General features: G+C 38.9%; 1 protein-coding gene across 2 annotated transcripts; it reads left to right on the forward strand.

Moving 5' to 3' along the window:
* The first annotated feature begins 456 nt into the window (after positions 1–456).
* Positions 457–24959, forward strand: ugp2b (UDP-glucose pyrophosphorylase 2b). 2 transcript variants are annotated; one of them, XM_014980177.2, is made up of 10 exons: positions 457–1094; positions 6838–6965; positions 7789–7896; positions 10270–10455; positions 16893–17026; positions 19006–19303; positions 19642–19839; positions 22352–22594; positions 22818–22922; positions 23307–24959. In XM_014980177.2, exons 2-10 carry the CDS (start codon positions 6867–6869, stop codon positions 23412–23414), a joined length of 1479 nt encoding a protein of 492 aa, XP_014835663.2. In that variant the 5' UTR covers positions 457–1094; positions 6838–6866; the 3' UTR covers positions 23415–24959. The 2 variants fall into 2 exon arrangements, with proteins under 2 accessions (XP_014835663.2, XP_014835661.2); XM_014980175.2 differs by lacking the exon at positions 457–1094 and adding an exon at positions 1142–1900.
* The last annotated feature ends 1022 nt before the right edge of the window (positions 24960–25981 follow it).

Here is a 25981-nt window from a genome sequence, read left to right on the forward strand (position 1 = left end):
TAAATGCCAGTTCACGACTGGCATTTAAACAGCTTAAAAGCCATTAAATGTGAAATAATGTTTTAATGTTTAATGTTTCACAATTAAAACATTAAAACATTTGAAACGTTAACTGTTTTCTGATGTGATGGGGAAAAAAATCTATCATTCAGCACTACATGCTACCATGAGTTATATTTCTTGTACGGTATAAATGGCTATTTTTTAAATAATATGAACACATATTTTTTGTACATATTTCTTAACTTTAGAGAAATTCTTGTCAGAAACAAACTTCGAGAGAAAAGGAGAGAAACTTCTCAACAATCAGTGGAAAAACCTTTATAGCATTACAGAAGTCAAACACTTGTGAAAAAAAAATCTTAGAAGTTTCTCTTTGGTGACTACTAGCGCCCTCCACAAAACGGAATAAATGTTTAATTAGACTAAAGTACAATGGGATTAGGTGACAAAATTGTTTAAAAGGGAAATATAGTAAGTTTAGGGTGTTTCATGTTGCTCTTGTCATGTGATTTTGTCAGTTCTTACCTCCATAACCTCCTAGTACCAAAGTGAACATACATTATTGTATATTGTATATTTGTTTAACATTATCAAACAAAGTTCGACGTAAACTTATATGGTTTTGTTTTTTTTTTTTTCGGAAATCACGTTTTCCAAGACAAACTTGCCACTCACAGTATGGCCGACGTATCGTTTCTGCTTGACAACGACGAAACCAATGCTGCGTCTAGTCGTGTACGTCTACGTTCCATCACTGGCAAGAAAAACCATCGAATATACGTCGCAAAAAACGATTGGTGCCCAAAAATTTCATCACAGGAAAGAAGCCCTCTCATTGGTTCCCATTTGCCCTTGCTTGGAACGGGAGTGAATTGTAAAATATCTTAGAACTGTTTACCTTTTTAAGTTTTTCATTATTTACGCTTTAGTTTTTTCCCCTATAAAGAGGACCAGTAAAGGGAACAGTGGCATGGTGTTTTAAGGTAGCCTGGGTTTAAAAAGAATTGAGCGTGTCTTCGCTGCCTTCTTTGCTGTGGTCCAGGCCGACCGACACCATTGACTTTCTTCCGCCAGCATCCCACAGTAACACAGTAAGAAAATGGCTTCACACTAAATATTGCTCTCTCGGGTTTGTGCTGAAGACTGTCGTTCAACCGGAGAGACGTTTTTTCATGCTATCATCCAGTTACCTAACCGCTTTGCCAAAAATATTTATCGGAAAAGCGAACGTTTCCTTCCGCGTGATTAGTTGGCCCCTCTGGACCGCATTCCTGGATGACATCCTATCCATCCACCAATCTTTCCCAGTTTCCTTATTCCCTCTATATTAAGGACGCTTTCAACACACACCATCTATCCCATCGGTTAATGATTGACAGTGTCGGTGTAGAAGTGGTTTCTGGGCTGAACTGAGCAATAAAAACACACACAGGGGGCGAGGCAGTGGGGAATAAAACGTGAACAGAGGTGTGAGTTTGGATTCACAGCCAGTATTGGTGACGTGATTTTAGTGGTAACTGGGAATGCCACCAGTAACAGATCCTGCTTTGCTCTGGTTCAAGCGTACTTTTCCGTGTCCGGATTGACTTCTGACTGTCAATAAGATAAGTCTGACTTCTGACAGGATGCCAAGATCCTGGGAATAGTGGGATGATTTAAAAAGCTCCTACGACTGGATGAATGAAGGACTGAGCGGACGGGCGGCGTTAAGATTACCGCATGGAAACTTTCGGGTTCATTTTACGGGATGCCGTGTTCAATGACCCTTCTTCGCTTGTCAGTGAATCTCATGGAGTGAAAAAAAAAACTATTTGAAAGTAATCACAGTTTTTAATTGAAACTTGTCGACTGGATTCATAGTACTTTGGCAGCTTAAACATGGCACTTTATGTAGAAGGTAAGGAACTATTTTGAAACTATGTAACTAAATGTTACATTGTTTACAAAACAATGTATCAAATTATCTGACAGAATGTCCTAATGGTCCTATTCTAATATCCCTTCTGTGTTTTAAATGCCGTCCAGCTGTTTCTGTTGTTTTATTCTTACTCCAAACATGCAGTTTTATTCCACCTAACAATTTAAATCACAAAGTGCTAAAGTTTTCGTCACATACAGAAGGGTTTTGTCATATCTGCTTACAACTGCTATAGGTTCAGTTTTACTCCTCTTAGATTTCAGTCAGAGCTTCCTTCAGGATAAAGCACAGAGTGCTTGGATTATCGTGACTTTGCCCTTTGTACCCTGTCTGTTGTTGGCCACTACTTTTTATGAAGTAAAGTTAGAGTCAACATTCTCTCGTTCATGTTCTAACTTTTCATGAGCAAAAACTTTGTGAATTCATTTGCTTTTGTTGTCTGATTTCCCAAAGCTTGGGACAATGAACTACAATCACTGTTGGCTCACTAAAGACCAGAAATGTGTATTTTTTCATAACTGCTACAAAAATGGAAGGTTCTGTTTTTACTATGAAGCTCCTCATTTTGATAATAAATGATACGTATATGCTTTAAACTAGTCTTAACCTCTAACCACCTACAAGGTTTTCAGACGTCTCTCATTTAGTCTATTTTTGCAGTGCTTTTCGAAAGGCATTTATGCATGACTGCAAAGAGAAAGCCATGCATTTGCATTCAAATTCAACATAAATAACAATGACCAGTGGACATGGCATCACTGGGTGTATTTTTAGAGAGGAAAAGTGAACCTTAATCCCACTCTGAAGTCTCAAGGATTGCCATCCACTTCAAGGTTTCCAAACTTGCCAATCCTAGTGGTTTGGCGCTAGGTCAGTCATTCATCCAGCGGCCTGTCGTGTTTTTGATTTAAACATTTTTTTTAAGTTGACAAGAAATTTGAAAATATCACTTGATAATTATGTGTTATTGAAAGATTTGAAGATTAACACCTGAACACCAACTATAAGGTCTTAAAAATGCAAACATTTTTAAAAGACTTAAATAAATAAGCAATGCTTAGCCTGGTGGGGGCACAAGTAAAGCCTGGTGGCCCGCCAGGCTTAAAATATACTGGATAAAACCCTGCACCTTCCGCTCAGCTCCAGTCAGTATCCCTACAGCATCATGTAGGGATACTGATTAAAGTTTACACCATGTTTCATTTTATGAAATGGAGCTCCGACAATGTTCAGCCAATCCCATCCAGGTGACGTGAGCTGATAGCATTTTTAATGCAGTGGTTGAAGACTGACTTGACTTTGCGAGTTTTCACCTGTCCTATAAAGGAAGCTTCCTTGGTCCTCTGATCTCATATATATATTGCCTGCTAGCCAATAACAGTTAATCAAGTTTCTACAAGGGAGACTTGATTACCAGAGGTTGTTGACTCAATGTTTTTAACATTCAGGGTGTTCACAGCCAAAGTGAGCTATGGAGAAGGATCTGGTTCTTATGTTGAGGAAAAACCTTTTCCCACTGTCAGCATCCTGACTACAATATTCTTTGTCTTCAAGTTATCAGGGATTTTTTTCTTTTTTACCCAACTGATTAAAATATGTTGAGCTAGAGCAGTTCCTTAACCCTTAACTCAGCACAAGCTCGTCCGCCGTTAGTTTGGTGGGACTCTGGTTGGGACTGATGAGAATGTTGTAACACCACATGAACAAAGTGAGGCTGCGATAGAAACTCTGAACTCTTCGACACACTTCTTACTTCTTGAAATAAATGAGTAAATAAATAGTAAAGTAAACCAGTCCAAAAAATAATCAGCAGGTCTGACCTACACTGTTGATGTTAGTTTTTTTTTTATTTTTTTTTTTTTTTTATTGCAGATGCATCTTTTACTACAAATGATCATGTATACACTAAAGGAATCCTGCATTTTAGGCAAAAAACAAAGTTCATTTTTCTGATTTAAAAAAGAAATTGAATTGTTTATTTGTATCTTTTAGTATATTTATAGTATTGTATAAAGGAGACTTTAGTGGTCAAGTGAACAATTTGCAGAATGTGTCAGTATTTTTATCTGATTAATTGTCAGCATAATCAATGTCTAAAATAATCGTTAGTTGCAGCCCTAATGGAAACGGCAGCATTTAAGGTGTCCCTCCTTAGTTTTATTTGCTCAAGCTGCCTGGGGGCTCGATTCACATTTTAATGTTCTTTAATGACTAACTACGGTAAGTTGTCAGACTGCATAATGCCGAGTGGAATGGAGTGTTTTGTTAATCATTGTGTCTGTTAATTATCTCGATACTCCGTGTTTCCTCCACTGGCAGAGAACTGGGTGAACCTGCGTTTCAGCAGCTAGGCGGTCAGGAGGACTCGTTTTGTGTTTCTAAACCATCTCTCCTGCGATTCAGTTGAAATATTTCCTGAACATTTCAACTGGTACAAGTTTGTTCCTCATTTCAGCTGGTCGTGAACGCAAACAGGATCTAAAACGATGTGGAAAAGTACAACCTATTCTGTTTAGTCATGCAGATTGAGTTTGTCCTGTTGCCTGATTGTTTAGCTCATTACCCAAGTAACAGAAGCTAGCGTCATTAACCGTCTTTCTATGGATCCTTTGGTTCACACCAAATCTAATGTTTCTCTCTTTGTGAAAAAAAAAAATAATGCAAACAAACAAAAAAAAACACTACACTATTTATTTTTTGCTTGTTTTTCAGACATTTTTCCTTCGTCCTCTACTGTTTTTTCACATTGTTCCCTATTGATTTTTTATGCAGCATATTGGATTTTCCAAATAACACATGGATGACTGTGTGAGTTCACACTCATTTAGAAATTAAAAAAGGCCCCGGGATATGAACGCTTCAACCTCTGGAGTTTCAAGTGGTTAAAAAAGAAGTCATAATTTAATCACTCCTCCATCTTTTGCACATTTACTTTACTTGTCTGTCAATTTTATTTACTTTTTCATTTATTTTTTTTCTACTTATTCTTTATAATGACACCATCATTTTTATTTTGTATCATTATTCTATTTGAGGAGTTTTTTTTAGTTTCTTCATGATGAAATCTTTCAGATTTTTATCATTTTATTTGTCATATCCAACAACACACACACACTGCACTCTGTATAAAATGTAACTAAACATCTATGTAAAGAGCTGGTTGCTGCTTTCCCAGCCATAATGTTGCCGTACCGCACTGTTCAAACCTTCTCTAATGCTCCATTACTGCCATGGAGACGAAAAGCACACCTTAAAACCCAGTAGCTCATAGAACCACCTACTAGCAGCAACAACTTCAAGTAGTAATTTCCTTTATAGCTTTATTAGTCTGTCATAACTTCGCAGTGATATTTTGGTCGACACCTAAGGGTTGCTTCGGGTTATTAGTCTTTGCACTAAGGGTCCGAACTTTGAGCTCAACCATTAACATCAGCCACACGCTTATTGTTTTGTCTCATGACTTTTTATCTTTATTCTTGAGCCATTATGTTGTAGATTTTGTCAAGCGCTTGATGATTGTGCAAGGTCTTAATACTGATATGCTGAGTTTTGTTTTAAATGAAGATGTTTTGTATTCTGACCAACTATTTGTCAAACTGGGACTGTCCCAGAGGTCCTCCAACCCTTCCAAACAAGCCATGATTGTTCCGTTTTTTTATAGTTGCAATATAGAGCTTTTATGTTTCTTTTGAGACTCTCTATGAGGTCATTGGTGACGGGTTTCCTGCTGGGAAGTAACACGGCACTTCATGCTCCAAACTCACTATAACACTCACCAATAATGCAATCAGTTTGCTAGATTGTTTTCACAAAGGTTTTACAAAAACATGGACAAAATAAAAAAATCACTTGATACCAAAGGGGGAAAAAATCAAAATCACAACAACCCTTCATATTTGAAAGCCGCTCAGATGTTTACCTTGAGGTTTGGATGGTAATGAAATTGGGTAACTGGTAATTATTTTACTACTTCTTGTCAGATGACAAGAAATCTTTCTTCACCCAGTTCTCTGTTTTCATACCAGTTATGATACAAGCCCACTCTGAAAAGGAGGAGTACACCCCGTGTTTGGACGAACGATACTAACAGAGAAGCCATTGGCAGACCGCTAGTACGGTTGTGGTATGAAGCAATCTTGTGAAGCATTGCATCACATTTCTGTTTCCAGTCAGAGCCGTGCATCCTAAGCTCTTAGTCATTGGTGAACTTGCTCTGATATTTTCTATTCTAGAGAAAAGTCACAGACTCCCAAAGTGAATTTGGAGGGACAGCGATCTGGTCAACATTTGAAATACTAGGAAACAAATTTATTAGCAGACCAGCTTGTGGCCTTAATTTTCTTTAGGGCTTGGTTAGCTTAGCAGTGAACTGTAGCTCCTTTGCTCCGTTTTGCAACATACCTCCTTCGACAAAAAGCTATTTGAGATTGAATGAGATTTCTTCAGCACTTTGGGAAACACTGAGTAGTGCTCATTAATCGACAGGACAGCTCAAGCTCACGAAGTACTTCCTTTCTTACTCCAAAAACTCCTAAACATGGTTTCATCAACATCACAAGCTTGAGACACTCTCCTTCATACTTTGTTTGGGCTTATGACAATGACTTATGCTTATTTTCACCAGACAACGTGACACTCTGACTGCAACTAGAGATCTCTCTGGCGAGAGATATTAGCCATAAGTCCTCATTATCATGAAAAGGTTGAATATCTCACAACAAAAGTTATTTTTGAAGGAAGACCAACAGTGCAACACGAGCGGGCAAAAATCCCCACATTTCGTCTCACGGACAATTCTGAGCTTAGAAAATGAGGCGAAAGTCTGAAAATCTGAAATGAGACACCATGAATGCCTGCTGCATCGGTGGAAAGAGGAGAACTTTGACCTTTCCTTCTTTTCTGTCTTGTTTGTTCAGGTCTGAGTGAAAGAGTGCCACACAAAGGCATGGCTCAGTTTCAGGAAATGATGCGGCAGCAGCTGGAGAGCTCCATGGACGCAGAGCTGGAGAAGCTGGTGGACACGGTCACGGGGGCCGACAGAGACGTACGTCAGCACCCCGTCTTCATCCCTCCCCTCTCTGTCTGAGACCATCTGGTTGTGATTTAGAGGGGCGGACGGCAATGCTGGGAAAACTCAAACCTGACGCGTACTGGAGCGTCATACCAAGCAGGGTTACACCTACAGGAGTGCAGACACGGTTTATTGGGAAAAATAAACAGCCGCTTAATTTCTTTAATTTATGGGGTTTCACTGAGGCATTTCAGCCAGAAACATGAGAGTTAAGATGAGTCAGATGTTTCGGGTAAAACATTTCAGAGCAAAACAGCTGCTAGTCGATACAAGAAGAAAAAAGAAATATATATTTACAAGCTCAATAAATATCTTCTTTATTGAGCTTATATGTCTATTTACTATTAGACATATTTATAATTTAGCACTAAAACAGGTTTTTGAATTACAATGTGATTGATTGTAATTAGTTTCTTAAAACCGTTCAGTTAACGTGATTAAAATTTCTAATCGAGTTCCTTCACTATTTTAGATATATAAATTCATATCATTGGTTTAATGAGACTGAATTGGGTTTACAGTTTTCTATTCTATATTTAAATAGATAAGAACCAGACTGACCTTAGAATGTTTAATTTGTTTTTCACTTAAAAAAAAAAACTTAAATATAAATAGCATTTTTTTTTACATATAAACCTTTAATCTCAGTGTTGTACACTGTGGATATATGTTTAACTCTTTACCCTAACTAGAGTGGGTGCAGCTTAAAAAGAAATCCCCTCCTGATCACAAACACAGTGAATGAAATGAATCTGTAAACCACTCGCTACATTAATGTTTCCGTCTACACTTTCAGGTCTGCATGAAGGACTTTAAGGGCTTCAAGAACCTCTTCCACAGATTCCTGCAGGTGAAGGGCCCGTCTGTGGAATGGATCAAGATAAAACGGCCTCCAGAAGACTCGGTGAGTCCGGCTCCATCTGCTCCTCTGGGAAAACAAAAACTACCAGATTATATTCTCAGGACCCCAGTTTGGAACGTGTCCTTATTAACTTTGTTTATTTTCAAGAAGCTCTCTTGAGCTTTTAAGACCTCTGTGTCTTGTTCTTGGACAGATTGAATGAGTTAGAGCATAAGATAGAAAAGCTGAAAATAAAAAAATCACCTGAGAAGATGCTATTAGTGTTTAGCAAGACTGAAAGGTATTTTTACAGCTGCGGTTATTATCATCTTCCTGTTTCCAGTGCTCAGGTCAGTTCGGCTGTGCATTGTTCTGCAGAAAGGGCGTGGACAAATAATCCGGCAATTAAAACATGTTGGGTTATGTGTCACTCTGGAAAATAAATTGATGTCACCCATTAATTGGAAACAGTTTGTACCTTGGAATGTCTCAGGGTTAAGTATGCTGCTATATTACTGTTGGTAATTTGGATTGTTGTATTTCAGGTTGCAGAAACCAAACCTGGAATGAACCTTTGCTTCTTTGTTGTAACTCTATTGAGTTCATGAAAACAACACAACATTCCAGCTGTGTGTGTGTGTGTGTGTGTGTGTGTGTGTGTGTGTGTGTGTGTGTGTGTGTGTGTGTGTGTGTGTGCTTTATATATATAGACATATATAGATCATTTTATCCAGTTGGTTCAGTTCTGAGACAATCATGATGCTTTTCTAAAGACGTTGCTATGAGAGCTGCAGGTATCGCAATCAGAAGGTTCTCCTTTATTTAGTACGTCTCTCTTCTGGACTCAGTCATGGTTTGGGAGATAAAACATTTGTTTTTTTAGAAGCTGCAGGTCTCAATAAACCCATCTATCTCGCGTATCGTGGCTGCATTTCCACCATCCTCTAAATATTTAGCTTTAGAACTATAAAACGATCTTCTTCTGGGAATCTAAAATAACACGGTTTATAACTTCCAAACCTCCCCACACATGACGTATTTGAAGTCAGAGCTCTGCGCTCCGCGTCAGGATTCCTGAGCGGTTAGCAGCAGCAGCTGGAAAACAGCCGAGTCAAACGGGAAGCAAGAAATCAGCAAGTTGAAAAATTGACTGTTTGTGAATGTTTGTCTGCAGTGCAAAGAAAGATGTAAAACGCTTTCGGATGTGTGGAGAGTGAATTATTAAAAGCAAAGAGGAGTTTTACAGCTTGGCAGCAAGGTTTATCCCCTGTTGCCTGGGAGTGAGTCTGGCTTGTGATTTGACATGCTCAAATTGTCAGTGTGAACCACATGAGTAGATGTTTAAGAAAAAAATGCATTCTCCTTTGATAGAGCCGATGACTGCAGACATTCACCTCCTGCACAAAAGGAAATTCATTCCATGAAGGATCGTCTCTCTTCCTCTGAGGAAATGGTTTTCACCCTGAAAAAAAAATGCTTTTCTGCAAACTTCAGCAAAGTTTCATCTTGCTGACATTTGTTCCTGTTTGTTTTTGTATTTCTTTAACTTTACCTGATTTACACGACGACGTATCAGACAAATTGAAGACAGAAGAAAAAAAAAGGAGTCAATTTCCACCAACAACAAATGTTTAGCTTAATCACAGAAAATTTCCATAAAGACAATAAAATGTCTGACATGTCGATAATTTGGAAGAAAAATACTCAGGAATTTTTAGATTGATGAGAGAAATTTTCTAGGAAAAATCTTTGAAATTTCAAAAGTTGAAAATTTGCTAGAATAAAACTGAGAAATATTTAGATTAATCACAAAGATTTTTCTCGAACAAACTCGGAAATGTCTGAGTTGCCAAAGTCAGACATTTTCCAAAAGTCAAAAACTTTTTTTTTCTGAAAAATTTCTCAAAATTTCTCAGTTTTTTGCAACAGACCCAAAATTCTTAATCATGTGTTCAGTTTGGGCGTATAGTGGCTGCAATGCACTGTTAGCACAGATGCAGAGATGCTAGCAGCCACTCAGAGGTTAATCTAACTGGATAACTACTAAGTACTTTCTACGCCTGATGGGACACAAAGCAGAGGTGGTCTGCTGTGTGTCAAGCTCCTCTGCCAGAAATGTCCTGCAATACCGGGTTATATTTGGAGGTTTTTTTATCTGCATGATAGTTTTTTTTTATTTTTGGGGGGCTTGGGGGGGGAGGTGTTGTAAATGGTTAAAGAAATAAATAATAGAATATTAGTGACAATGGAAAACTTCTGCTTATCTTTGAATTTCAAAAATGTATATAGAAACCAGTTTGGCTGGTTGATTGAAGTCAGACATGTAGTAGCATTGTTGGGATATATTTCTTTGTCACTTTGTGTTTTGTTTAGTTCATAGAGGAGAAAAACCGTTTTGGTGTCTACACAGTCTAAATTTCTGCCCTCGTCCTACAGATCCAGCCGTACGATAAGATCGCAGCCCGGGGTCTGCCGGACAGCGTGGCCGCCAGCCTCAACAAGCTGGTGGTGGTGAAGCTGAACGGAGGTCTGGGTACCAGCATGGGGTGCAAGGGCCCCAAGAGCCTGATCAGCGTCCGCAACGAGAACACCTTCCTGGACCTGACCGTGCAGCAAATCGAGGTGCAAACTCCTAGCAGCCACACCACAAACAAAGATTCCCCTCTTAATTCTGTTTCCCTAATATTTTTTGTGGTAGACTGTCACCATGAAGTGAACATGTACAATTTAAATTGTTGCTGCAATTGGAATAAATTGTAAATGGCAGCATTTTTACTTTGCAGATCTGAAATCAAATCTGCACACCAGCTCTGTTCTGGGATCTTACTAATCTTACTCTACGTTCACACAGTACGCATTTCCAATTTTTTGCTGAACTTCAATGCTTATATATATATTTTTCATACTGAGTAATGTGTCTGTGTGAATAATGGTTTCAAGTGATCCCCCTGTGCAGAAGAAGAAAGTTGAGATTGCATTGTTTGCCAAAGTAATAAAGGATATCGCCGTTTATGGATGGATTTTAATGTTTATTCAGCAATGGGAGCCAACAGTTTTGTTACAAGATCATAACAAAATGAAGGAAGCTATAAAAAGAAAGCACAATTTATAGTGACAGTTAATTGGGTAATGAGAGAAGGGGGAAGACATGCAGCAAAGGTCGCCAAGGCCAGGAATCGAACCTGCGACAGCTGCGTCGAGGACTAAGGCCTCCATATGTGAGTTGTGCTTAAGCCCTGCGCCACCACAGCACACCCATAGCAACAGACTTTTGTGGAGCATTGACCGAAGTCTGCTTCGATTGTGACTTTACTGACAGACTTATTTCATAAGTTCATAATCATAATTTTCTTTCAGCCACTGATTATATCTGTTCTGGTTTCTTCTGGTTAGTAATTATAATGCATGTCATTGACATAAAAGTTGGATTAAACAATCGGACAGGTATCTGACTTTGTGCCACATAAGGAAGTGACTCAAATCAGATATTTTTTGCTGTGTGAAAAAGGTCAGAGGTGGGCTGTTCAGGTTATATCTTTCAGTTTTTATGAATGCCAAGTGCCATTGAAAAAGGACCAGATTAAAATTGGATAAATACACATTAGCTTTAAATCCATCCAAAAGCTGTGACTTCTAGCAGTGAGACACACTGGTTTTGTGTTTCAAGCTTGTTTTATGATGGAGAAAAAAATGTAAATGTAGCATTTCTTCATGTGGCAACCATCTGCCAGACTTCAACTCTTTAATGAAGCTTATTTAGCTTTTAAAATAAACTCTGCTGAACTGGTGAGTTACACTTCTAAGTGTTTTTCTGCTGCGGATATTGAAATGAGTTCTTTTCAGCTTTTCTCCTAACACTCTTCTGCCTTCTTGCAAACATCTGCAGTCACAACACAAGTCTCCTTTGAGGCACAAAAACCAAACCAACGGAATATAGATCCTCCTTTTTTTTTTTTTTTTTTTTTTTTCTCGAGGAGTGATGAATAAGTGCCTTGACGCCATTTCTTTTGTTGCTGCTTTCATCTGAGGTTGTTGCACAACCTTCATATCAGCAGCTCCATCAATAGATAAGTTTCCTTCCTGCTGTGGCTGAAATAGGATTTTCAGATATTCCTTCTTTAAGAATCCCCTTAGAGCTAAAGCCCTTTATTTTGTCAAACTGTTAGCTTCAGTAGTTTTGATAGATTCAATTAAATAATTAAATATGTTTAAATTTGTTGTCTGCACAACACTGGGTCATTCCTTTGAGTTCAGTAGCCTTTTTTACAGCTGAAATGGGATTAAAATTAATTCCTCCACAATGAGCAGGCACTGGTCAAAAAGTGAAAAACAGTGTTGAGAAAAACTTTAGATCTATTTCCGTACATTTATGCTAGCCCAAACTTTGCCTCCTGGATTCTTAAGATCTCTTGCAGAGTTTCGTTGTCAGTTTTGACTTCTGTGCTTCTTGTGTAATTGAATCTGCAGAGCCCAAGAGGGTCAGGCCACCTCAGTACTTTTCTGGCAGCAGTGCATTCTCGTTCTGACATAAAAATGCCACACAACACTGCATATATATGTATATGTATATGCCACAAGGATATACTAAATAAGGACAACACGACCTGCTGCAACAGGAGAAGGATCTGCAGCTCTTATTGGTTTAAACCAAAACTAATCATGTGAATAGCCAATAAAGCCTGGTGTGTTAATCAGCTGTGAGTTTCCCCTCACACCTTGAAATGTCTCTGATTTACTCTGTAAACAGGCTGAATTTAAACACAAAGTTTACCTTTTTAAAGCCCCCGATCCGAAACCTCTATCCAAAGTGTGGGATCCTTTCTTCCTGACTTCAACTAGTAATTTTTCTCTGACCAAAAAAACAAAATCTGTGGTTTTTGTCTCTTTTCCCCATTTCTTCTCTGGCAATTTGTTCATGACTTGTCAAACGTTATTTCTACTCAAGTAATTAGCTTTTACCCTGGTGTAGGAAGCTAACACAGAGAGGTGTGCAGAATTGTCCCCCAAAAAATTCCCCTAGTTCGTAGCAAAGGAAAAGGTTCAAGTGGAAACGCACTTGAACTTTATGGGGGGAAAAAAAACCTTGAGAAAGTCTGAAAGCTACTGATCAAGGTCTCTTTAAAAGATCAGAAGTAGATTTCAAAGGAAAACAAAAACTGAGTGAAGATTTAGATTTGTGCAGACCACTGAAGCTGAGCAAAGAGTGTCTCTTATTATCTAACATACCACAAACATCTGCACCAGGTTTTGTTCTGGAAGCATTTGCAAATTTTTCATACAAAGAAAACTTTGTAATGAATCAATTCTATTCAAAGTGAGGAGGGGAAAAAAAGTCCAAAATTAAAACCACATGTATTTGCTGATGACATTGGTTTGTTTCTGCAAGCCTTTATAAAGTCATAAGTGTGTTCCTGTTGGAAAGGAGATGATTTGTGGAAAGAGTCCAGTACGGTGTGTGTGAGGAGTTGCTGTGAAAGGGGATCTGTTGGTGTGTCGTCTGGCAGGGAAACAGAGACGGCTGTGTGTCTGGTCAGAGAGGAGAGCGCAGTTATTTAGGCCCCATCGTGTACCTCAACTTCTGCTGCAGCGCTACGCCCAACGCCCGAATGAATGTTCTTTGGAAGTCATACAAACAACAATCACATCTTCCTGCTGCTTTTAGTGGGACCCCGAGCTCCGGCTTCGCCTTGATCTGCGTTGGATAAAAGTGAAGTGTCGAGATTAGATTGTACTCCACTTAGAGTAGCACTACCTTAACGTATTTTTACTGTAGTGAAAACGGAAAGTAGCAGTCCAAGAAATTACTCAAGTAAAAAAGTATTTGATAAAAAAAAATCTACTAAAGTACTGAGTAATTGATCAAAACATCCGCCACTTCATATTTAAAAATGACATCAAATGGGCAAAAGTATAAAGTTATATGGAAATTTTGGCGTTTTAATTATCAAAATGGAAATAATTCATATAAATAGTATACATTCAAAATAACAAAATCAGGCAGAACAAAAGTTTTCTGAATCAATTTCTTTTGATACAAAACTTGTGAAACTTTAGCAGAAACTACAGATGTGTGCGTTTGTGTGTCTGGTGAATTTTTGGTAAAAATAAGCTTATTCTCCTTTCAGTGAAGTTACTCTCAATGAGCAAAGTACATTTGAGCAGACATTTTACTCAAGTAAGAGCAGCGATACTTAAGAATAAAGTTAAACAAGCGAAACTAAAAGGTACAGCATAGTAAAAATACTCCTAAAACTCTGTTTTTTTTTCTTCCAAAAAGTTACTCAAGTAAATGTAACTGAGTAAAAGTAACTAGTTACCAACCACCCAACTCTGTTTAATAAAATACAGTGTAGCACTTATTGAAGGTGGTTTTACAAGAGACTCCTGGGGCTCAGCTCTCCTCTGAGCACACTGCCTCCAGTTTTCTGCCCAGGTCGGGTCAGATTACCTGCAGACTGAATCGGCCTGTTCAGAGAAGAGGAAAACGAATCCCCCGCCACCTCACACACACACACACACACACACACACACACACACACACACACACACACACACACACACACACAGAGCAGCCTGGAAACAACTTCTCCTGTGAGAGAACATTTCACTTAATCACCAGGAAAGTAAAAAAAAAAAAATTCTTGATCAGGCACATCGGTGTACAACATTGTATGTTATTTTGAGAATAATTTTAGAGCTAAAACCAGCTCTGACTGCAAACTTGTTCTGTTGTTAGCGGTGAGGCTAATAGGACTTCTGAAGGAGAATGGATCTGATAGGACTGGAGGACTGTAGAGTCTTGCAATCACCTGTTATGCACCTCTTTTAAACAATTAGATCTCTGCCAGAAAATGCACTGTAACTGTGTCAGTAATCAATTACAATTTAGGTAGTTTTTCTACACAACAGGCTAAAAGTCTGAATGTATATTATGTAGGAAAAGACTAGAAAAATGCAATCAGATAGGGAAAAAAAATCAAATAGGAAAAAAAAAACTAAACACTTTTATAAACAAAAACATACAAAATGTGAAAATTACTTCCCAATTAATTAAGGGTGGATCAGTTAAAGTGCATAAAAATGGTTTATTTTTTCCCAAGTGATATCTATATTATTGACCGAAGCCATATTCATGGCAGTGGATGGAGTAAATGTTTTTATCCTAATGTACACCATGAGAAAATATAAACTATAACTACAGTTATGTAATTAATACCTGTTGTTAGCTTAGTACTATTAATTTCTTATGAGTCTTATCTAATTTACTGGAAGCCTTTTCACTAAAGGACTTTCATATTTGCGGTCCACACAGATGTTTTGTCCTTTGAAACACCAGTGAATGGAAGCAGCTGAAATTCTCAATCTCTACACATGATCAGTTTCCCCTCAAACCCTGTAAGTTGCTTTTCTCAAAACGTCACATCACCGGGTGTTTCGAACAACGAGATCTGCCTTCTTTATGAATTCATCTTCACAAATGTCCAACATGTTTATTACATTAGCAGGATCTTTGGGGAAAATAAGACCACTTCCTCTCATCTTCCTCTGTATTGTTGTTTCAGAACTGATGTGGCCATGCATCAGTTTGAAATGCTACTGCTGGAAAGCTCTTTTTTGCCAACCAACCAGTTAGATTTGTGTTGAAAACATTTGACACCTGTGGTCTGCTTTTCCAGACGATACTCCATCATTTATATTTGGCAGTGTACTTTCTCTCTAATGAGGGTGTGTGTCCAAAGGCTCTCCTTGTGTTTCTAAGGATTTTGGCTTCAAATAATCCTGAAAACAAAACTGATTTAAGATCACAAAACTGAGACTTAAAGTGTCCAGTTTCTGGAGACGGCCTTTAACATCTCTGCTGTGTTTGTCTCCACGCACGCCCACTGTCAACAAACTGCAGAGCAAAGCTGTAATTCGAGCCTTTGTTTCACATATTTGCGGAACATTTTGAATTGTTTGTGCACAGAGGAGGACCACGACACTTACACAAAACTCCACAGAAAGATGAACAGTTCTCCCACTTATTATGCTTATAGACGTCGGACATGGTGAGACGCTCTTAGGTGGTCAACGCCCGTCTCTGACGGGATCAAAATCCAGCTTCTCCTATATGATTCACATCCTGCATCTGTTTCTGCCTCAATTAGTCATCTGAATTTTTCTCCCCCAGAGATTTCAACAGATTTCTTTTTGCTTGATTGTATTTGTAAAGTCTTTGTTGTTTAACCACAAATGAAGAAATGGCTTTGTTTTGGCATTTTGGAGTTCAATCATACAGCGCTTTGCCAATTTGCCTTTGGGGAAAAAAACTCAAGGAGTTTAACTCATTTTCAGTTTAATTTCAATTCTGATTATTTTTTTTCTTTACATACTTAACATCATACTATAAAACCAAACAGGATTTCTCAGAGATCTATGATAGTTAGAAAAATCATCAGATATACTCATAACAGAAAACACAAATGGATAAAACACTCTCTAAGAAGTATCTTCATTGTGTTCAGTTTGAACACCAGATTGTCTCTGGATATTTGACTTTCTTAATGTACATCTAGTTATAAAGGCTATAAATGAATCACAAGTTAACACTGTGAACAGCTGTGGACCGAGCACACAGCCTTGAGGAGTCCCAGTACTAAGTGTGATGGAGCCAGTGATGTTTTTCCAATGCGGACTAACAGCAGTCCCAGTAAGGAAGTTCAGAAAGCAGCCTTCAGGCAAAGAAGAAGAAGTTTCTCTATTAGTCTCTATGACTCTTGTTAAACGTTGAGCTAAAATCTGAGGACAGGATTCTGGGATATGATGGGTGTTGAAACTTCTGTTATTCACTGATAAGTGAAATGGTATGGATCTAATAATAGAATAGAGTAGAAACGCCCTTTATTGTCACACAACGGGGAAATTCCTAGATATTGTTTTGTTGTAATATCGTTTTTATCAGTCTGTACTGGGGATTTTTAAGTGATGATTATGTGAAATTTTCCTTCTTTACTAGATAAATATAATAGTAATAGTAGTGTCTGTTTGTGTGTGTGTTTTTCTCTTTAAATCACCAATAGCACCTGAACAAGACGTACAACACTGATGTTCCACTGGTCCTCATGAACTCCTTCAACACAGATGAAGATACTAAGAAAATTCTGCAGAAGTACACACACCACCGGGTCAAGATCCACACCTTCAATCAGAGCAGGTGAGACCACGACATCTGGAAGCTGGTTAGTATTTTAAATGGCATCTTAGGAAAAGTAGGTGATGGAAAACGGTATCATTTAGTGTGTTAAGAACCCCCCTGGGCGTTACCTGCTATCTGTGTTCATGAATACATACCATCAGGAATAGACTGTAGATGTTTTTGTAATATGTGGAAGAACCTGTTTGTGATTAATGCCACGCTGTCTCCAGTTCGTCAGCCAAGTGGAACTTTTATTTTCCAGTTGTGATTCAATTATTCATCAGCTCCGCATGCCTTAGGGAGGCTGGGTCAACGCTTTTTCTGGGGCAGCAGCAACACTAGCTGGAGGATTTAATGTCACAGAAGCTGAGCAGTTTTAAAAGTGATTTTCAATGTGAGAACAAAGAAACGCTGAGGCCATTACGGTAATTCCTAAAAATCCAATTACAGTCATTGTTCACTGGCACATGGAGAGAAAACAATCAGCTTTAAACACCAAACAAAGCCATGAGTTATTCACCCACCTTCATTATGTTTTGACTTAAGGAAAGCTCAGACATGCATTCAAAGGTCTGGCTATGTCTTTAACAGACTTTTTAAACCTTATTTCAGGAAAAAAAAAAAAAAAAAAACTGGAAAAAAAAAAACTGATTTGCACCGAAACAATGGTTGGGTCACAATAAATAAAGACAAAATAATAACATTGTTAACATTATACACTGTCTTAGCATCTGATGACAGCAATACAAACAGTTAGCTTGCCTAGCAATGCAAAAACTATCACCCCATCAATCCTCACCTTAACTTAGCTCTACTGTACATTTTGCTCTCTCTCGCTCTCTCCCAACCTCAGTGAACCACAGGAATGTCTAGACATGCATAAAATAAAGCTTCCTCTTAAATAGCTTCTTCCTCTGACTCCATTTTTTTTAAATGCCTTAAATGTATACTCCCTATGTCTCTTTCTCCCACCTTAGATTGCTCTCCTGAGCTTTTGTCCTGTGTTCCCTTGTTAAGAAACAAAAATTAATTAACATATTACTCAAAAAAATATAAATCACCTGACTTTGGTCACTAGCCTAAGAGGCTTTATCAGGCTGCGGGGAGGCTTGTGGCTCAGTAAGAAGAGTAGTTGTTAAAGAGTTGTGAGTTTGATTCAAGTAAGCAACATGTCAGTTAAAATGACTTATTGCCATACTTTTAACTTCTTTGCCCTCCAAGAGGTCTCAGTTTCTTCTTGGAAAACTGTTCCACCTTCAGGGGAAGCAGGAGGTTTAAGTGTCTGCGCTCATATCAACACGATCATCAGAATCAGAACTTGAATTAATCCCACTTTAACAAGACCATGAGCCCACTGCGCAGTAAGTCTTTTCTCCCAAGTAGCTCATCTGTATTTCCTAGAGCTGCCAGTTCACATTTAGTCCAGCTCCTCATGAGGATTGTTAATCCTTCATAAAAACGCTTTGATCTGTCTAATTCTCACATGGATGATGGTTTTTGCACCTCACCTGTCTTCTTGATAAAACCTTAAAAACAAATTTGAAAAGATTCCTCCAGGTCACACTGGGATAATCAGTTTGAGTAAAAACAAAAGCAATATTTATAAGGATTTTATGGATAAATCCCAGTCATATCTAGGGCAGCAAAGAATGATGATTTTAGTCATCATTCCATCAATTATTCTGATCACTAATCGATTAATTAGATTTTTAAAAATGATGTTTTGTGTAGTTTTTCATTAAACCACTCAAGCTGCTTTTAGGCCATATTAGAAATACATTAAAAGATTCAAATAAACAAATAATACAATTCCAGAAAATAAGCTAATCAGTCACTAATTAGTTTGACGATTATTTCAATCATCGATTAATCATGATTAATCGAATTAATTGTTTCAGATTAGCATCCCGTTAGTGACTACTTGACCATTTGAAGCAAAAACTGCTAAAATTAGGATCCCATTACTGATTGTCTCATCTCTGTGCTTGTCCGTCCAGGTACCCCCGCATACACAAAGAGTCTCTCCTCCCCGTGGCTGCAAACCTGAGCATGACGGGCCAAAACGCCGACGGCTGGTATCCTCCCGGTCACGGCGACATCTACGCCAGCTTCTACAACTCCGGCCTGCTGGACAAGCTCATCGCGCAGGGAAAGGAGTACATCTTTGTGTCCAACATCGACAACCTGGGAGCCACTGTTGACCTGCACATCCTGCACCACCTGGTCAGCCAGCCCAACGGCAAGCGCTGCGAGTTCGTCATGGAGGTTACAGATAAGACGCGTGCTGACGTCAAGGTAGGCCCTGGAGGACGAGGACACTTCGACGTGAAACTCACATTGGGCTAAAATGATTAATTGATTAATCAAATGCCTTTAATCGATCACTGAAAAAATGGTCTAATAATTTAGTAATTGATTAATTGTTAGCTTTAGCATACAGATTAATAAAGGCCATTTGCTGGAAGAACAACGCCCTCAGATGAGTAATTAAGCCAAAACTGCACAAAAAGATTTATCCTTGTCTGTAACTCTGTTCTACCCAGAACTCCTCATCATCATTCATTTTAAAGACAACAGATATAATGTATGAAGTAAAATTGTTGATTTTTTTTTTTTGTATTGTTTTTTCCCAGGGAGGCACCCTAATCCAGTATGAAGGAAAGCTCCGCCTCCTCGAGATCGCCCAGGTGCCCAAAGCTCATGTGGACGAATTCAAGTCGGTTTCAAAGTTCAAGATCTTTAACACCAACAACCTCTGGATCTCTCTGCCTGCCATCAAGAGGCTGCAGGAGCAGAACGCCATGGACATGGAGATCATTGTCAACCCCAAGGTGAGCGAGGCGGAGATGAAACAGCCCATTACATAACTCTGCTCTGACTGGTATCATCATGGTTTTCTTTTTGTAAACATACTAAGCAAAAATGATGGAGAATTTTCCAAATATCAGCTTCAGATAAAGAGAAATATTGGTGAAAAGAGATTAGCTTTTATGCTGTTGCTCAGCAAGAAACCTCATCAGTTTCTGTTTGTCCTCATTTCTTTGCTTAAGATAAATTGAAGGTATGTGGTATGACATCCGTGTAATATTCCACGACCTGTTCAAAGATAGCCATCGCCATTGTGACCAAGTTTGGAAAATAAACAGTTCAGGTGAAAGGCTCTTCCCTGGAAAATTCATTTAGTTTGACCTCACCCATCCTCAAAACTTGAAGGGTGCAAAAGACGCACCTCGCAAAAAATAAATGTAGAAAAAATGAATGCTTTGTTTTTTTTGTTCATTTAGGACGGAGATTCTCAATTAATATTTTTTCCCAAATCACCAATGCACAACTACACATCTAGCTATGCTAATAAAAGCATCCAACAGAAGCATTTTTTAATTTATTCATGTATTTAAAGATCATTTTGGACAGATTTATTCCCTTCCTTATCTTGGTATATGCCTTGTTGCCTAGAAACAGTGAGGCTGCTAAATAAAACCTGGTGGAAATAAAGATTGAAATCTTGTTGAGCTTTTTTAAAACTTATTTAGTCCTTTTAATGAATTAAATTAATGTATCGATAAAATAAATACATTTTCTTCACAAAAGTTAGATTACAGGACATGTCTATGCAAATAACAAAATCCTGTTTACGTTTTTAATTTTTGTACCCCCAGATTTTACTCAGCTTATATTTAAAGCTGTTCTCCTTTCCCGAACATGCATGTTTAAGTAAAGGAAAGTGTTTGTAGGTCTTCATAAGTCACTAAGCTTGCATATGTATGCAGTCAGAACAATATTTTAAAATGTTTAAGGCAACTGGAACTGTGACAAACGACACAAATCCCTTTTTTTCTTTCTCATAAAGAAGATGGTGAGGAAGGCAGAGGTGGACAGAGTAGCCAGAAATTGTACTCAAGTAGCGATACTTCATAATATTGTTACTCAAGTAGAAGAACAGTGTACAGTGTAGTAAACCTACTCCTAAATTCAGAAGTAATGTACTAGATTCTAACAGAAAATTCCTATTTCTTTCTTTTTAGAAATACCTGCTTATTTCTGCTGTGAGTTTAAACTGTGCGAACAGAAAGTCCAACTTTAAAGCTGGGTTTTAGTTTGGCTGCTGCCTCGGAGCTAGATTAAACCTTCGCTCCCTCGCCCATCCTTCACTGAGCAGACAACCACTTCAGGATATGAAAGTAATAAATTCACACTGAAGCCCTGCTTCGCTGTTGATTACTGCTGCCTCTGCCCGAGCAGAATATACAGATGTAATCCTCATTACGCGACGGCGCTCGCGCTGTGATAAAGTTGTGTGTTATGTAAGAGGCAATAAGTGAGCGGGAGCTTTTTGGCTCCCCCAGAGCCAGACAACTCGGTTTCTGGTGCCGCCCTCATGCATGGTAAAATCAGGCGCAGGTTTGATGCACAAGGACCTGAAATTGTGGATGTTGCGTAAGAGGCCTCTCACCGGCGTCTGCCCGAGTCTCCTGTTGTTACATTTGTATGTGTTACATCACAGAAGCCTTTCACAGGGTAATTTTAGCTCATTATGAACCCTCTGCGGCTGGAAGTTGCTTCACTTTTTAAACTCCAACCTCGTCAGCGGCTCGGAGCTTTCATCAGGTCTAGATGAGGCGGGCAGAAATATCTGCTCATGTTTCCGTCTGAGGTCTCAGGAAGCAATTTCTTAATGCATTTACAGCAGGCAGGGCGTCCATGCAGCCTTAAAAAAGACTTCAATTCATGCATCTAAAATGAAGGCCTTAAAATTTCTTAGATTCCTTGAAAAACAATTAATCTAAGAAGTGTTTTTCAATTAATTAGTCATTATTTAGTGTTGCCTAATGTTGCCATGCTGTAGAGTACATTACATATTTATCTTCTTTGGAAAGCACACCCTGAGCAGTAGGCTGGACTTTGGCACGCAGTTAGTTCTACTTAGTGGTTATATGCTAATCCTCTGCACACATAAGGTCATTGGAGTGTGATCCAAAAGTGTGTGCGTGTGTGTGTGTTGGTTCAGGTGTGCAGCTATTGCAACAGATCTACTGATAGTTGAAAACCTGGAAGTTACATTTGTGCTCCGTTCTCAGCTCTGTGATGGAAACAAAGAGGGACGATCTAAAATTCAATAAAACGTACTAAACTTTTGCGTAGACTAACTAGTAGGTGCCTAGTTTCAGTTCAAACACAGTAAGTGACTGATAGAAGCTTAAACACAAGTAACTCTTTACAGCTCCAGGATGGGAGCTAACTGTAACCGTGGTGACGAGGTCCAGTGGGGAAAAAAACGACAAGTTAAAAACACATTCAATTTATTTCAGTCACTTCATTTCTCCCTCTCCCCGTCACCCTCAGACGCTCGACGGAGGGCTGAACGTTGTCCAGCTGGAGACGGCGGTGGGCGCGGCGATCAAATGCTTCGACAACGCGATGGGGATAAACGTCCCCCGCAGCCGCTTCCTCCCTGTCAAAACCACGTCGGACCTGCTGCTGGTCATGTCCAACCTGTACAGCCTGGAGGCCGGCTCCCTCACCATGAGCCCCAAGAGAGAGTTCCCCACCACGCCGCACGTCAAGCTGGGCAGCTCCTTCACCAAGGTGGGACCTGGGAGCACGGCTGGCGTCGGTCATGTGACATGTTCACACCGTTACATATTTGATATTTGATATTGCGCTTTTTAGCTGTTTTATTGGAACGTCTGCACTGTGCTGGTTAATCATTCTTACATCATAAATATGATACTTACGGGTCAATAAGTGATGTGACCCGCTGCCTGATAAAGACGAGGCCCAGATAAAGTAAGCCTGTTGTTGTGTTCAGGTTCAGGAGTACCTGACCCGCTTTGAGAGCATCCCCGACATGCTGGAGCTGGACCACCTGACCGTCTCTGGAGACGTCACGTTTGGGAAAAACGTGTCGCTGAAGGTAAATCCTGCAAGGGTCAAAAATGTTTCACACGCGAGTCGACGGCTTCGAACACAAAGACTCGAATTTTTGTGGATTTTATTTTAGGTGTATAAAGTAGAGGAGGTGCCAGTGCAACGATTGCATATATTTTTAAGCTGATCACCGATTTTTAAAAAGCCTGATTCTATTTTGGCTAATCTCTGAGAAAAGTTGCCAAATATATCAAGAAAGTTGCCAACAGTTGTGTGATTGTTGTTAGGTGTGACTGGCGGGCGGGTCACACCTAACCCGCTCAGAATAGCTGAGTCGCAGCTATTCTAGTTTTGCAAATGTTTCCCTGACCTCTCGCCTGCTCCTTAAGGAGCCTGGAACTCATCATCGCTGTCTTCCTCGTCTTCCCAGGGCACTGTCATCATCATTGCCAACCACGGCGATCGGATCGATATTCCGGCCGGCTCCATGCTGGAAAACAAAATAGTGTCCGGCAACCTCCGAATCCTGGATCACTGAGGCCTTTTCCCAGCCGTGTCGCCGCCCCCTTCACTGTGCAGCCCTGATCATGTGACCTGTCCTCAACCGCTTGTCCTGTTTAGCCACTAAGAAACACAGAGGATTTCTCTTCTCCAGAGGTTGAAACTGGGCTCTTCTGCCCTCTGCTGGCTGAATAATATATAACCATTAGGAAGTGTTAATAAATTAGTCCTAACTGCGACCTTAATAAGTCTGATTTATAGATTAACAAAAACACCTAACTTAAGCAACTTAAAAAAAATGGATTACATTTTTTAATCTGTAGCTACTAGATTCAATGATAGCACTAAAAATATTAAATATTAAGTGATATTGGCTCTTAGCAGTGGCGATGCAGAACTAATGCAGAAGTCAGGACAGCTTAAATATGGAGACATTTTAAAAATTAATCACAAGAAACGCAACGCATCCACGGCTCGATGAAACTCGTTTTACGGGATTCAAGAACACGCACTTGAATGCAACATGCCAAAACTTTCATAATTCAAGTTCAGTCACATCTCAGAGTTTACATGTTTTACCTGGGATGACAGAATTTTACGTAATCTTGTTGAAAATGTAACACTCGCGTGCTGAAAAATAACTTAAACCCAGATTGAGATTGGTAAAAATTTTGAAAATAAGTGAATTTTTACTGTTTACGAAAAATCCACTGTTTTGAAATCAGATCGATCTTTATGGACCCGAGGCTTTGAAGGAATTCAGGAATGTTTACTTCACCCGTTGCAGAAACGTTAAAAAGTTTCACACACAGTGTCAAAAGAAGCTAAAAGAATGTGTAAAGCCGAGTTGAAGAGCAAGTCGTGATTCTTCACTGTATTCACCTGAAAACAGATTCATTTCACCCATGCAGGTTCTCATTCAGCTTCATTGAAATGCAAAATCTATAATCAGAGCAGCTTTCAATCTAACAAAGGTACATTTTTGAGAGTGTGGAGCCACTAAATAACCCTGAGGTGATAAAGTTGTGCTGGCCGATAAGTTGATTGTCTCTAAAAACCATGAAAACTGTGAGAGACTTTTCTCCTTAAGGTCAATCCATTGCAGACGTTCAGTTTCCAACAGAACTGTCTCGAATTGAAGCTTGTGCCATGTTTTCATGTTCTTACAGCAGAAAACCTGACAGGACCAACATTCAGGCATGTTGTAGCTTTATGTGTTTGTAGAAACGTGTCAGTTTCAATGGAAAGCCATTACTTTACCCCTATGAGATTAAACAAAAGGCATTCTTTGTGTTTGATTGTAGCATGTCATGTCGTCTGAAGCCTCTTCGTCCATCCAACTCATTCAGTGCTGTTTCTGTATGTGCAGTATTTCCTGTTGCTTTGGTTTACACACAAAATAGTTTTTTATTCATTTTCAAACCATGTACACCAAGTTCTTTTTTTTTTTGCGTGGTAATACTTGACACGGGTTTGGCTGGTGCAGACAAGGAGCAATAAGTGTTGATCTGTGACAGCAACAACGTTCCCAGCCCAGTTCTGCCTCCTCAGAGCTGAATAAAGTGCAATATGAAGTACCGAACACGCAGTCTGTGGTCTGTTCATCTAGAATCCTCGTTTTTTTCTTAACAGGGATGTAGTTCAGAGGAAAGTGGGAATGTTAAGGATTTCAGCTTTATATTAATGTTCAGAAACAGATTTAAGTTAAATTTAAGAAGTAAAAAATTGGGGTGTTCGCACAACCTTAAAAAGTCTTAAATTCATATGTCTAAAGTTATGGCCTTAAAATGTCTTTTATCCATTGAAGAACAAGTTGGTCTTAGTTACATTAATCACAGGTCTTAAGTTTTGTTGTGGTGGGATTCTAATCTCATATATTCTATGTAGTTTTCATTTTTCTTGTAGGACTTTACTGTTACGCAAAACTTTGGTAGCTAGCTAAGAAGGGTAAAACTAGATAACTTGTTCCATAGGTAAGTGCAGATTTTTTGTCATTTGCCTGGATGGTGTTTGTCTTAGCCAGTGGCTCACTTCTCGTTCATAATGGCCTTACAAAGTCTTAAGTTTGACTTGGTGAAAACTTCAGAAATCCTGAAAAGTTGTTTTGACCAAAAGTGTTTTGTTTTTTGGGTTTTTTACAATTTTTTTATAGAAATGTTTTATCTTGATGCTTTTCAGATCATCAAACAGACGATATAACCTGACCAAATACAAAACATATCCAAACCAAACTGCCCTGATTATTTCTGCATTATGTGTTTTTGATAACTGGTAATGGGTTGTGTTGCTAAGGAGAGATTTCGGGCCACACTCAATTGAGCAGAGGGTTTAAAGACAAGTGCAGACTTTGAGTAGGCCACTTAAAAAAAAACAACTATTTTGTTTATTGTTTGTTTGAGCCAGTAAGACGCAGGTTTGCCAGTGAGCTGATAGATAAGCCAACTTTGCAGAGCTTTAGGTCATAAAGCAAAGTCTAGAAGCAGCTGGAAAGCGTCAGTAGCCACCATCATATTTGCATGATAAACTGTTTTTTTTACTCTGAAATTCTGTTAGTTTTACTAGACATTATTACGTAAAGTTCCACTTTTTCCTCTTTTTTTCTTC

Source organism: Poecilia mexicana, unplaced genomic scaffold, assembly GCF_051168715.1.
Source record: "Poecilia mexicana isolate PSO_F unplaced genomic scaffold, ASM5116871v1 scaffold_15, whole genome shotgun sequence".
Classification (NCBI taxonomy): domain Eukaryota; kingdom Metazoa; phylum Chordata; class Actinopteri; order Cyprinodontiformes; family Poeciliidae; genus Poecilia; species Poecilia mexicana.